The 13570-nt window shown below is 34.9% G+C and overlaps 1 protein-coding gene across 1 annotated transcript; it reads right to left on the bottom strand.

Annotated features, from left to right (window-relative positions):
* Positions 1–478: 478 nt before the first annotated feature.
* Positions 479–2264, bottom strand: LOC146902754 (uncharacterized). Its single transcript, XM_085732317.1, has 2 exons — positions 1874–2264; positions 479–1019 (listed from the first exon to the last, which is right to left on the bottom strand). The coding sequence occupies exons 1-2, from the start codon at positions 2192–2194 to the stop codon at positions 798–800; spliced, it is 543 nt and encodes a 180-aa protein (XP_085588443.1). The 5' UTR covers positions 2195–2264; the 3' UTR covers positions 479–797.
* Positions 2265–13570: the final 11306 nt, after the last annotated feature.

Here is a 13570-nt window from a genome sequence, read left to right as displayed (position 1 = left end):
TACAAGACCTACACGATTTAGAAGTAGATCTCACAAAATATATAATAAGACACATTGATTTAGTAAGACCCATACGAAATTTATTCAATCATGAAGAGAAAATTGGATGAAGAGCATTGAAGAGTCTGTAGTTAGACCTTTTATTTTCTGCATTTACTTGGATGAAGGACATTATGATTGCAGGTGAGGTGAGCAATGTAAAATGTCAATCAAGCGCAGTGGCATCACATCAGGCCATCTTCAATCCAAATCCATAGGCAAAACTTACTGAAACAGAAGTATAACCCGTTTCTGGCCTTCAGCTAGTTATATAGATATCAAACAAATGATTCATTGTAGAACAAATAAGTCATGGAATGGGGAAGTCGCTTTTTGAGAAGCGAATCCAACATTCACAACTTCAATAGACCTGAAGCCCCAATCAATATGCAGTTGCAAAAAATGAGTGCAATAAGATTGTAACGAAAGAAAACGAATATGTAAAACCAGAAGAAATCTACCAACAATTTCAGGGTGTCAGAAATATTATGCATGAGTTCAACTGACCTACAAATTACTAAGATAAAATTTGAGTCTGTAAAAGTTGTCCTAGCAGAAGTTTAACCAACAATCAACTATGCACCAACCAGACAGAAACTAGAAATCCTAACAATGTTGCATGATAATAATACAAGAGAGAACGAAACAACTCCATGGACCTAATCATCTTATCTCTGAAAAGTTTTCAAAGAAATGATATTGATCTAATTGACCTATGGTTGACTTGTTAAGTCCTCAAGCATATAATAGACCCAAGTCTATTTTTTTGAGGGTCTCTCATCATCTCCTCCATCGTCATCATCTGAATCATCATCTTTATCTGACCTCTTCCTTTTTGGTGGAGCCTCGGCAGCCTTCTCATCATCTTCATCAGCACCTTCATCTTCCTCACCATTTTCTTCCGGTTCAAAATCACTAGATGCTTCCTCCTCTTCAGCGTTGCCTAAAGGGCGCACAAGGTAGTCTGTTCCCAAATCCTCCTACAATATTTTATCCTCATAAGTGAAATTGAATTATAGAGGTAGCAGAGATTGGCAAGCAGAAACACAACAATTGTGTGACAAAATAGATGTGAGTAATTCAAATACAAAAAAGACTTGCAGCAAAATTGAATTATACAGGTAGCTGATTCAAAACACAACAATTGAGTAACATAATAGACGCAATTTATGTCACATGTTATTGAGTTCATAGAGGAATAAGCAAGCAAATCAAAATATAAATAATTATAAAAAAAAAAAAAAAAAAAATCAAACACTGAAGAATTGAACAATTCATGATGATATTATATACCAAGTATGCTGCAATTAGTAGTTAAAAGGATTCAGATGAACTTAAGCTCGAGTGTCCTCTATCATTTTTTATAAGTACTACCAAACATACTGCATAATTCTAAATCATAAATTCTACTAAAGACTGAGAAAATTGCTAGCTCTCACGTCTTAACAAATACTCACGAACAGAGTGAATAAAATAAAAATAAAACTAAAAAAAAAAAAAAAAAAACTAACTAAAAATACTAGACTGAAAATTGAAAAATCAAAACGAAATCTAAAAAAACACATAGAAAGTTGCAAGATCTTAAGAAAAATAGATCGTATATAGTAAAAATCAACAGAGAAAATTGCAAGATCTTAACAATTATCATGATTCATGAACAGAGTAAAAGAAAAAGCTGAAATAAAACCTTCACCCTAACTCAAAATTGAAAAATTAAAAATACTTTTAAAGGAAAGTTAAACCTATGAATGAAATTAACGAACAATCTATGATTGAGATTAACAATTTCAACAAATTAGGGTTTATATAAAACAAGTATATATAAGTCGGTTACCTCTTCATCGTTCTCCTCATCATCGTCGTCGTTCTCATCATCGTCGTCGTCGTCGTCAGGGTCACCACCTTGCTCACCGGCACCTGCTGCTTCTTCATCATCGTCGTCCTCATCCTCATCATCGTCGTCTCCGCCAGGAGCATCCTCGTCGTCGTCATCCTCTTCATCATCGTCCTCATCACCGTCGTCATCATCCTCGTCTCCGTCGTCATCGCCGTCGTCTACTTCCTCCGCGGAATCATCTCCTTCGTCATCTTCATCACTCAAAACGATAACCTCTTTCTCCTCAACTTTATCCTTCGAATCTTCCGTAACCTTCATCTTGAAATTCACAAATAATTGAAATTCTATGTTCGGGAGAAATCGATCGAAAATTGAGCACTAGGAGAATAGAGAAGAACACACTCTTCTTCCCTTCGTTTCTACAGTTACTCTCAAACAACGATCTCAGCCGTTGAGACACGAATTCACGCGGATCGATGACGTGGCGTTTAATCGGACGGTCTTTGTACTACAACGAAGATAATGTGATTACGCACTGCGGCGCCCGCGACTTTTGTTTTAACTGTCACTCGAGTTAGGGTTTTTTTCTGGGCTTTGTTCATTTATATCCGGCCCACGTCTTCTGTCAACAAAATTCACAATTATGCTCATTTTACCTTTATTTAAAAAACAAATTGAAATTAATTCATTCTGATTCTTTATTATACAATATCGTACTAGAGTCTGTAGGGCTTGACTCAATTGGTTATACCGACATCGTTAAATAAAATATATTCACTTGTATTTGAATTTAAGACATTACAATTGAGTGTGTGAGTTTTATATTGTGTTTGTCATTTTATCTACCTATTGAAAAAATATGATGTCGTGTTAGGATTTCAAGAGAACAAGAATTTAAAACCTTTAAATTTTGAGGTGAATTTGATATCGTAATTGGCAATATGTGAGTAAATTAATGTCTAAATCAATTTAATTTAATTTCCTTCTTCAAAGCTCCGTCAGGTATAATCTCTTCCATTGAATCTATTTTTACAGAATTTTTTTTGGGGAGGAAGTGAGGATAATAGAAAAATGTCTTGGATTGGTTGGAATACTATTTGATTACGAAAGGAGCATGGGGGTTTGGGTGTTAGGAGGTTGAGGGAGTTTAACCTGTCTTTGCTAGGAAAGTGGTGTTGGAGGCTGTTAGTAGATAGGGAAGGGTTTTGGTATAAGGTGTTGGTGGCGAGGTATGGTGAGGAGGTGGGGAGGTTGGAGGTTGGGGGGCGGAGTGTATCATCTTGGTGGAGGGAGATAACAAAATTTAGAGATGGTGTAGGTGAGGGTGGGGGCGGTTGGTTCCCTTCGTCGGTGGTGCGCTTGGTGGGAGATGGTGCCGACACATATTTTTGGTATGATAGGTGGTTAGGGGAGGTTCCTTTACGTACGCGATTAAGTCGTGCTCAGTCGCTACTATGTTTGATCTGGGTTGGGAGGAGGGTGGGGAGGCGTAGGTTTGGCAGAGGAGTTTGTGGGCGTGGGAGGAGGAGTTGTTGGAGGAGTGTAGTATTTTACTTTCCACTTTTGTTTTGCAGCCTAATGTTTCAGATAAGTGGCAGTGGCTCCCCGATACTGTAGGGGGTTTTTCAGTGCGGACAGCCTATCAGCTTCTCACATCCCAGGACGTCATTCAGGCACATACTCCATATGATCTTATTTGGCATGCTCAGGTTCCACTGAAGGTGACTATTCTTGCTTGGCATTTGCTCCGTGACAGGTTACCGACTAAATTTAACCTGGTGAATCGCGACATCATAGCGCCCGAGGCTTCTTTATGTACGGCGGCCTGTGGACAAACTGAGACGGCCTCTCATATGTTCCTGCATTGCGCCACTTTTGGCTCTTTGTGGCAGATAGTTTGGTCTTGGTTGGGGGTTACATGTGTTGATCCTCACAGCATTTGTGATCACTTCATCCAGTTTACTTATTGTTTAGGTGGGTTAAAGACGCGGCGATCATCCCTGCAGCTGCTTTGTGTAACGCCCTCCTTTTTATTTAATTATTTTTATTAAGTTAGAGTCTATTTATGTGATTTATTTAAATATGTGAGGTGTTAGTATTTTATTAAGTGGCATTATTCTATTATTTATAAGAATATGAGAATTACTAGAGTAAGTAGATTTGAAGGTAGTTTTGAGATTAGATGTCTTTTTATGATTTAGTCGATTTATTTTGATGAGTGGTATTTTGTTATGTTATACACCCTCCGGTCATATATATAAGCAAAAAAAACAACTTTCACGGTGATTAAGAAATGCAATTAAGTGTAGTTGATTTTCTAAATTTTGTGTAAAACATAAGTTAATTTGACTATATTACCCTTTTCTTAAAATTAATACACCAACATCATTGTACGACCGCAATCAGAGAAATTTATTACAACTTTTGGTTTCCCCCTCACGTGAGAATAGGCAAGGCATTGGAACAAGCTCATTCGGTTGGAAACATCAATTCAATTATCCAAAGTAACCTCACATTTATTTCAAAAACCACTCATTTAAATTATTTTTAGAGTTTTAAAACAATTTCATTTCAGCTTCTTAACACACCAAATATTTGCTTAATCCTTCAACTCATCAATCTCAGCTCCAGAGTCCATTGTTTCACTTGGAACTTCATTCATATCAAAGTTTTCCATGTTTAAGTCCAGAAAAGCTCTCTCACATGGCTGAACAATTTTTTGACGCAGATTTTTCACTCTTCCAGATTGCATGACCTCTGGAACTTCACAAACACTCATAGAAGACCCATCTTCAATAGGGGCTTTGTTCAAGTCAAAATTGTTCTTGTACTGCCCTCCAAATGCTACATCTTCAAACACCCGTGTTTGCTTTGTTGTGACCTCATCATCACTTTTTGACATCACTTCACCTTCAAACAAAGTATCTTGAATTACGTTGGTATCTCCATCCCCATCAAGTGAGTCTTCAACAACAAGAAGGGAAATATCTTCTGAGTTGCTGTCGATGCCCAAATCAAATGAGGGTACTTCATTAAACAAATTTTGTGGGGATGCCATTTTTTTTTTTTGAGTTGAAAAGAAGAAGTTGTATTGCAGGGTGATAGACAACCGTAAATTAGAGGAAGATATTATTGTGGAGAATTGACAATAAATGGGTTTTTATAATATTGGGTACACCAAGAGTTAAACTTGTGGTGAATTGAAATGAATGCATTATGGAAAGCTGTTATGGAAAACATGTATGTACGTGTATTCCAAGAGGTGTTTGAAAACCACAGAAGACTTTAAAGGGGTATATTAGGAATAACAGTGTAAAGTGGTTAGTTTTGCTTATATTTGTGACCAAAGATTGATGTTTTTTTTTTTTGCTTATATACGTGACCGGAGGGTGTATGTTGGTATTTACTAGCATAATATATTTGTTATCTGGTGAAGAGATATATTTGTTATTTTGTGTAGAAATATATATATTATTTGGTGTAGAAATATATATGTTATTTGGTGTAGAAATATATTTGTTATTTTGTGTGGAAATATATATGTTATTTAGTGTAGAAATATATTTGTTATTTTGTGTGAAAATATATATGTTATCTAGTGTGCAAATATATTTATTATTCAATGAAGAGGTATATTTGTTATTTGGTGTTAAAATATTATATACATATATTTTGATGAAATATGCTATTATTTGTTATATGGTGTATTATTATATATTTTGTGGAAGACTATATTTAGTAGAGAAATATTATTTATAAGATTATGAGAAATAGAGTAGTTTTGAGGTGTAAGAGAAATAAGAAGGGGGTTAGAATAGAAAGAAGAATAAGTTGTTGGGCCAAAATAGATTTAGGAAGAGCGTTTAGTATTATAAATAGAGAAGCTTAGGTTAGAAAGAGTTTACCGGAAACCGCTTTTTGGAAAAGAGGAGAACAAGAAAGAAGAGAAGAGAAGAGAAAAGTCAAGAGAAGAGGAAAATACCTTAGGAAAGAAGAACGCTGCTGCTGATTCAGGAATTAATCTAAGGTGAGGGTGAGACTATCTTGCATTAATATTAAGTTGTTAAATCATTAGATTACATCTAACAAGTTGGGGGAGAGTTTGTGAGAATTAGGGTTTTGAGAGAGTTTTGATGATTAGATGATGAAAACTTGTTGAATTGATGTAGAAATTGTGTACAAACCTTAGATAATCCATAGGATGATTATTGGTAGTAGTTTTGAGGTTAGAACCATGAGATTAGGTGAAACTTGGAGAAAATCTGCATTCTGCTCGAATTTTGATATTAAAACCTGTATTGATCAGTGCGGAATTGGTCTTAGGTGTAAACACGAAAGTTGTAGGTATGGATGTTAGCTTTCTAATGTCGTTGGTCTCACGTCAATAGGATTTATAGAACTTGAGTTATGGTCAAATTACTGCACGTAGGTCACAGTGAATTTTTATGGACTTTCAGCACAACTTTTCCGAATTTAAAATGAAAACTGGTATTGATCGGTACAGAATTGGTATTAGGCGTAAACATGAAAGTTTTAGATAATTTTGTTAGCTTTCTAGTGGCTTTGGTTTGACGTGAAAATGATGTTTGGTCTTTGAGTTATGATGAAAATACTACAGGGAGGTCTTAACAAAATTGTATGGTGACAGCATTCTCTGTTTCATGTTTTTGCGTTTTGTTCATATGTTTCTGTTTTGAATTGATCTTTGTTGTAAACATGAAAGTTGTTGATATTTGTGATACCTTTCCAGTAGCTTTGGTTTGACATGAAAATATGTTGTGGATAATTTATTATGTTTTTACAAAGATACATAGTGAATTATTGTTGATGTTTAAATATGATGTTATATGATGTTGTTTATGATTGATGAATATGATGTTTTAAGATGTTGTTTATTATCATTTGATATTGTTATATTATGATATGATATGAATTATTTATGTGATCCATATGTTGTCAAGATGCTAAGATGTTAAGATGTTAAGACGTTAAGATGATATAAAGTTGTTAAGTCGTCGAGTCGTTATGAAGTCGTCAAGTTGTTAAGATGTCATAGATGTTCATAAAGTTTCTAAGACGTAAGATGTTGAGTCCATGCATACTCATTTAAAGATGAGGGCTCATGCCCTGGAGCTTTTGCTCAACCACGACGATGGAGCTTTTGCTCAACCACGACGATGAGGGCTTATGCCCTAGGAGTATATTTATGTTCAACCACGATGATGAGGGCTTATACCCTAAAATGGTACCACATGCATTTGCATTTTCATGATGATCAAAGATGGTTTAAGACGTTAAGAGTTGCATAGTCGAGTCTAGATGCATTGTCAGGTCAAGTTGTTAAGATGTCAAGTTATCGAGATGTTAAGATGTTAAGATGTCAAGTTGATGAGCTATTAATGAAGTGCTTTATGAATGATTATGATGCTTAAGATGATGAATGATTATGATGTGTATGATGATTGATTACGAAGTTGCTTATGATGATTGATTATGAAGTTGTTTATGATAAGATGCTATGTGATTTATGATAAGATGCTATGTGATTTATGGTATGATGCTATGTGATTTATGATATGATGCTACATGTTTACTAATGATGATATGTGATGATGTATGTGATATTATTGATAATATAAGATGAAGTATATGACTAATATAGGAAGAATAGTGACACTAGTTAAGAAAGTTTAAGTTGTTAGATATGATTAATGAATTATAAGATGTTTAAGTTGTTGAATGTACTTTATATGATTTATATGCTTTATATTATTGTTTGAGAAATCTCACCCCTCTGCTTGGAAATGTTGCTCTTCGTATGGGTAACTTGCAGGTAACCAGGATTAGTTGCGGTCGTGAGTGGACTCCTCACAAGTGTGTCTTAGGTGCTCTGATACGTAACGGGATGGGATTATGTCTTTACTTTCTGTTCCTTACGTATTACTTTATGAATCTTTCAAGAATTGATGTTGAACTAAGTTTTATGAAATTTTATATTGAGGCCCTTGTGCCAAAGATTATTTAAGTTGTCAAACTATTCCGCTGCGAAGTTTTAAAGATTATGTTGTTATATTTTTGAAGGATAAATTATTATTCCATTTACGTTTTTTTAAGAAATGTGACATTCCGTTTTATGATGAAAAACTCTGATTTTATTTAAGAAATTTTTACGTTGGGAAAACGGGGTGTTACACTTTGGCTTGTGTGTGTCTAGGTAATTTGAAATGAAAGAAATAACAGGTTTTTTAATCATTCTTATTCCTCTACTCATGAGATGTTAGATAAAGTTAAGTTTCATTCCTTTTGGTGGCTGAAGGCTAATAATGCCACATTTGTGTTTGGTTGTCAGAGATGGTGGTCGGACCTGTTGTTTTGTTTGGGTATCGGCTAACCTTTTTTCTTGTTGTTTACTTTGACAGATTGTAAATTTTGACGGGTCTTCTTAGTACACCTTGTGCAGAGAAGACTCTTGTGGTTTTGTTAATATATACCATTTTTGCTTCTTCAAAAAAAAAAAATTAATTTAATTTAATTAATTTAGTTTGCGGAATAAAAATAAATAGATGATTATGAAAATTTTAATGAAGTATAAAAGGACGGGGTTTGAATTAGACAGTAACATTTAAGAAGTATAAAATTGTAGTTAAGCCCAAAATATATTATTATTTTGATTTTTAAATTTTTATTTATGCTAAATTCAAATAATTTTCTTTAAGAAGGAATTTCGACCTCTAATAATTTCGAGCGACCATCAAAAAATGTTTGTCCTCTGAAATCTCTCCCCATGGGCTTCCCCTATTTAAAGAAGTCGGTGGATGGTATCATGGAGGAGGTTAATCGGTTTGGGAAGTAGGTTTCTCATGTTCCCATGCTTATTCGGTCTTTATTATATATTGGGTTGATTGGACTGGTGATTTAAGACTTGTTTGATAAGCATAGAATTCAGATTATATAATACAAGTTAGAAAAGTAAGATATTTTTTCTTGTTCAGAGTTTCCCATGTTTGCTTGAACATAGAAATCAAGTTTCACTTTTAAAGATTTTGAGTTTACACAGTTTGCTTTATAAATCTTAAGTAAAAAATATCATAACCTCATCATGTCTAAACCACAAGAAGAGGTTTAATTTATGACGAGCTTAACCACAAAGATGAAATGAAACATAAATAAAAAGTGAAAATCTAAACTAATGGATAAATTAAAGTCAATAGTAGATTACAATTCAAGAAGGAAAAAGGTGAGCTTAAAGCGGGTGTGGTTATGGGGGAGTGGTTATGGTGCATAAGGAAATCCTTATGCACCGTGCATAAATCCCAGCCCATTCACTGGTTGCCCAACATAATTGCTTCGTACACCCCAACCCATTTTGTCATACACCCCCAAGAGAAACAATACACGAACTCCTAGAACAGTAACCGTTACTCTGGTTCCAGCAGGGGTATTATCTCTTTCTGATTTTTTTACCTCTATTTACTAAGATGTATTGCTATCTACTGGCACTAAATCTGTAGTCTGGTTGTATTTTTTTTTAAGGAAAACTACAATTTACTCCATACAACTTAGCATTAGGACCATCTTCATTTTAGTCATCAAACAATAAAAATGTGCACTTTAGCCTTTCTGTCAACTTTCCTTCAAACATAAACAGAAATTTTCATGCTCAAATAACAGTGACCATTTTTTGTGTGAACTTTGTTGACGGGAAAATTCCAATTTACCTTCTCCAGTTTAGGTTCATGTGCGCTCTGGTCATTAAACTTACAGATGTTTAAAAAATTTAATTGTTTGAAGATAGTGTCATTTTATCTGGGTTGATTTAGTTATCACCAGTGGCTCGATTCTAGGAAACCATAAGTATGGTTTAATGGTTTTGATAGTCATGTATGTGAAACCAAGATAATTGTGTAATGGTTTTTAATGAAATTATTATTGTTAGATGGTTTTGAATAATGATTAAGATGTTATACACTGAAATTATTATTGAAACCATAATTATGGTTTAATGGTTTTGATAGTCTTCTATGAGAAACCAAAATAATTGTCTAATGGTTTTGCTATGGGTATGGTTTCTGTGAGTTGTACTCCAAAACCATTTTGCCGTGGAAATGGTTTCTGCGAGTTGTACTCAAAAACCATTAGATGTACTTAATGGTTTTGAATTTTCTTTTTCATCAATTCACAGCAATTGAATATTTCAAGAAATGAATTGAAGCTGTATGAATCTCTCGCCGTCGTGTGAATTAAAGTTGTTGATCTTTCGAATCGAACCATCAACAAACGGAAATTTGTTCTTCAAATTCCGAAACTTCTTCTGTTTGGAATTGGGAGAATTTTCATCCTCACGTTGGATCGGTACCGGAAGGCTTTCGAATCGAACCATCAACAAACTAACGAAACGAGAACGAGCGATGGATTCTCGTTTGAATGGATGTAGTATGGATCTGGATAATCCTGTTTGTTAGAAGAGGAATTAGGTTTCGAGGAGGAAACCTTCGCCGGAGAAGACAGAGGAGACGAATCCGCTGAATCGGAGAAGACAGAGGAGAAGACAGAGAAGACAGAGGAATTAGGTTTCGAGGAAGAAACCTTCGCCGGAAAAGACAGAGGAGACAAATCCCGCCGTCGACGGCAAGATCAGAGGCGGAGGAGTTGATTAGAGGCGGAGGATTTGGTGATGTTGCGGCAGATTGCAGTGGTTGATTCGGAATCGAAGTTAGGGGAGAGGAAGGGTTCGGGTTTGAACCAGAGAGGGTCGGAGAAGAGGTTCGTGGTGGTTCTGTGATGGTTAGGGAAGAGAAACGTGATAGAGACGGAGAAAGAGATAGGGAAAGGGAAAGAGACGTGTGATCAAATCCAATGGTTGTGAAGTGCTTATGCACGGTGCATAAGGAAATCCTTATGCACCATAACTTTTGCCTGGTTATGGTGCATAAGGAGATCCTTATGCACCGTGCATAATTGCTTTCTACACCCAACATAATTGCTTTCTACACCCCAAGTGAAAGCTTAATTCTAATAAGTCCTGCATAAGTCCAGCCCATTAACACCTAGTCCAACAAAAACAATTTAACCTTTCTACACCCCAATTGCTTTCTAATTCTACCGCTGACAATATCAACAACCAGTTTCAATGACACAGGGCATAAAAATACATATAAATGCAAAAGAGCAACAAAAGTATACCTAAAAACAAAAAACCAGAATTAAGTGATTCTAAATGATAGACAATACACCAAATCAAATAATTATCATATAATAATTCTCATAAATCATGAAGAACAGTAATAATTCATTATAATTAAAAAAAAACATTTTTCATTGATTTAGTTGCTGATGATGTAAAACAAAATACCTTCATAATCACGCTTCAAGATGAAACCTAACAGCGAAAAAAATTGAAATTTTAATTCGGAAATGAAAAAAAAAGAGTCTCGTCGGAGAAGAAGGCTTTTGCCGGCGGTGCTGTTTCTTTGTTTTATAGAGAGATGAGAGCTTTTTATGAGTTAGAGAGAGAAATGAGTATGGATTATGAGTTTCTTTACTGGAACGTTGTTTAAGATGTTATACACTGAAATTATTACTGAAACCATAATTATGGTTTAATGGTTTTGATAATCATGTATGTGAAACCAAGATAATTGTGTAATGGTTTTTAATGAAATTATTATTGTTAGATGGTTTTGAATAATGATTAAGATGTTATACACTGAAATTATTACTGAAACCATAATTATGGTTTAATGGTTTTGATAGTCTTCTATGAGAAACCAAAATAATTGTCTAATGGTTTTGCTATGGGTATGGTTTCTGTGAGTTGGTTTCAAAACCATTTTGCTGTGGAAATGGTTTCTGTGAGTTGTACTCCAAAACCATTTTGCAGTGAAAATGGTTTCCGTGAGTTGGACTCCAAAACCATTTTGCAGTGAAAATGGTTTCCGTGAGTAATGCTAACACCAGATCATAAACAACACAATTCATCACAACATTCTCAATAATTCATCAAATCCGAATTCCAGCTTATACCAACAGATTTCACATCGAATCATTTCCCAATCCATTACATCAAACCTTCAAACACTGTCGGCCATCGTTCATTCAATTAACACAAGTCCAGATCCAAGTTGAAGAGAAGAGGATCAGAACTACCGCGAAGAACAACAACTCTCGCCGGAACTGAACCGATCTCAGCAAGACATAACACCATCTCCTTTTGTTCGATCCAGAGAATAGGCAAACCGAATTCACGGGAGAAGAAGAAGAGGAAACCGTAATCGCGTTCAGGTGAGATCGGAGCTCAACAACAACAACACAAGCTGTCGGAAGCAGTTCAAATCCGAAGAAGAGGAAAAGATCCAGTCCGTTTCGAGCAAGAAGAGGTATCTTTCTCATTTGTAATTTCAAACTTGATTCTCCGATCTATGCTTCATCCTTATGTTTTTGTGAAATTTAGCTTCGGATCTGTCATTAGCATGAAAAACGATGTTTAAAAGTGTAAAGAGTTTTGAAATCAGAGCTGTTTGGGTCGTCCGACGCGGCGGCGGCGGCCTGTTGGGCTGGCAGCCACTGCGCCGGAAAGCACAAGCTCGCCGGAGAAGATAAGCTATAGGGCGGTCTGTTCTTTACAGAGAGAGCTGAACTTTAAGAAATAAAAGAATTGAAACAATGCTTCTCTCTCTTAAAGAAACGTTTATATACTCCCTTTTCTGCTAGGATTATTACAAGTGCCCAATAAATCTAATGGTTGTGAAGTCCTTATGCATGGTGCATAAGCAAATGGCTTATGCACCATAACTTTTGCCGCTTAAAGCATCACCGAAATAATCATAACTCTAAATCACTCAGAACTAGCACTCATGCTCATCTATGGAGAAGATGAGATGGATTGAGAACTCTATGCTACTAACCCTAAAATCTAAGATTTTTCCATTGGTTGGGACGGGTTATCGTCGGTTCAGAATTTCTTGCTCAGCCCTAGTATAAAATACTCTTTCCAAAATAAATTATCTGCAAAAAGAAATTGAAGATTAAAAAAAATTATGCCATAATTTCGGCCAAATTTTTTGACTTTGTTTATTTATTTTGGAGAAGTATATAATAAAATAATCAATTCACCTATTTTAGTGGTTGACACAAATGAAGCTGCGACTTCTTGTCAGCATTGGAGTGGGTGGCAAAGCTACATCTGCTTGCTTCCATAAAATAAAGAAATAAATACTTTATCCGTTTTAAAATAATGTCGTAATTTTATAATGCGTACTACTCACATAACTTATTTTGACCATATACTAATATTCCATCCGGTCCTATTTATAAGAGAAATTTTAGTCAACAAAAGTTGATGTATCTGGTCAACAATTCAGTCCACATCCATCAACTTTTGTTGACCCAATTTTCTTTTATAAATAGGACCGAAGGGAGTATGTAAATACAAATATTAGTATGTAAGATGTTGTTTGATTTGTCTCGATAAATATTTTCAAAATATAAAATTTTTATAATTTTTTATTATATATAATTAAATATATTAACAGTCAAAGTTGTGTATTAATATGTGTGCAGTGATTGCCTGCGACATTGTATATTTTAGAACATTGAGTAATCAAGTCAAAGATACATTGAATTCAACATTTCTTTCAACAAAAAAATTAACGCTAAAGGACAATTTGACTACTTTTTTTTAAAGGGTTGATTGCT

This window comes from Medicago sativa, chromosome 8, assembly GCF_051527215.1.
Source record: "Medicago sativa cultivar Bolivia chromosome 8, Bolivia_mono, whole genome shotgun sequence".
NCBI lineage: Eukaryota > Viridiplantae > Streptophyta > Magnoliopsida > Fabales > Fabaceae > Medicago > Medicago sativa.
Note: the sequence above shows the minus strand (reverse complement) of the source record. Positions and strands in the feature narration are given on the sequence as shown.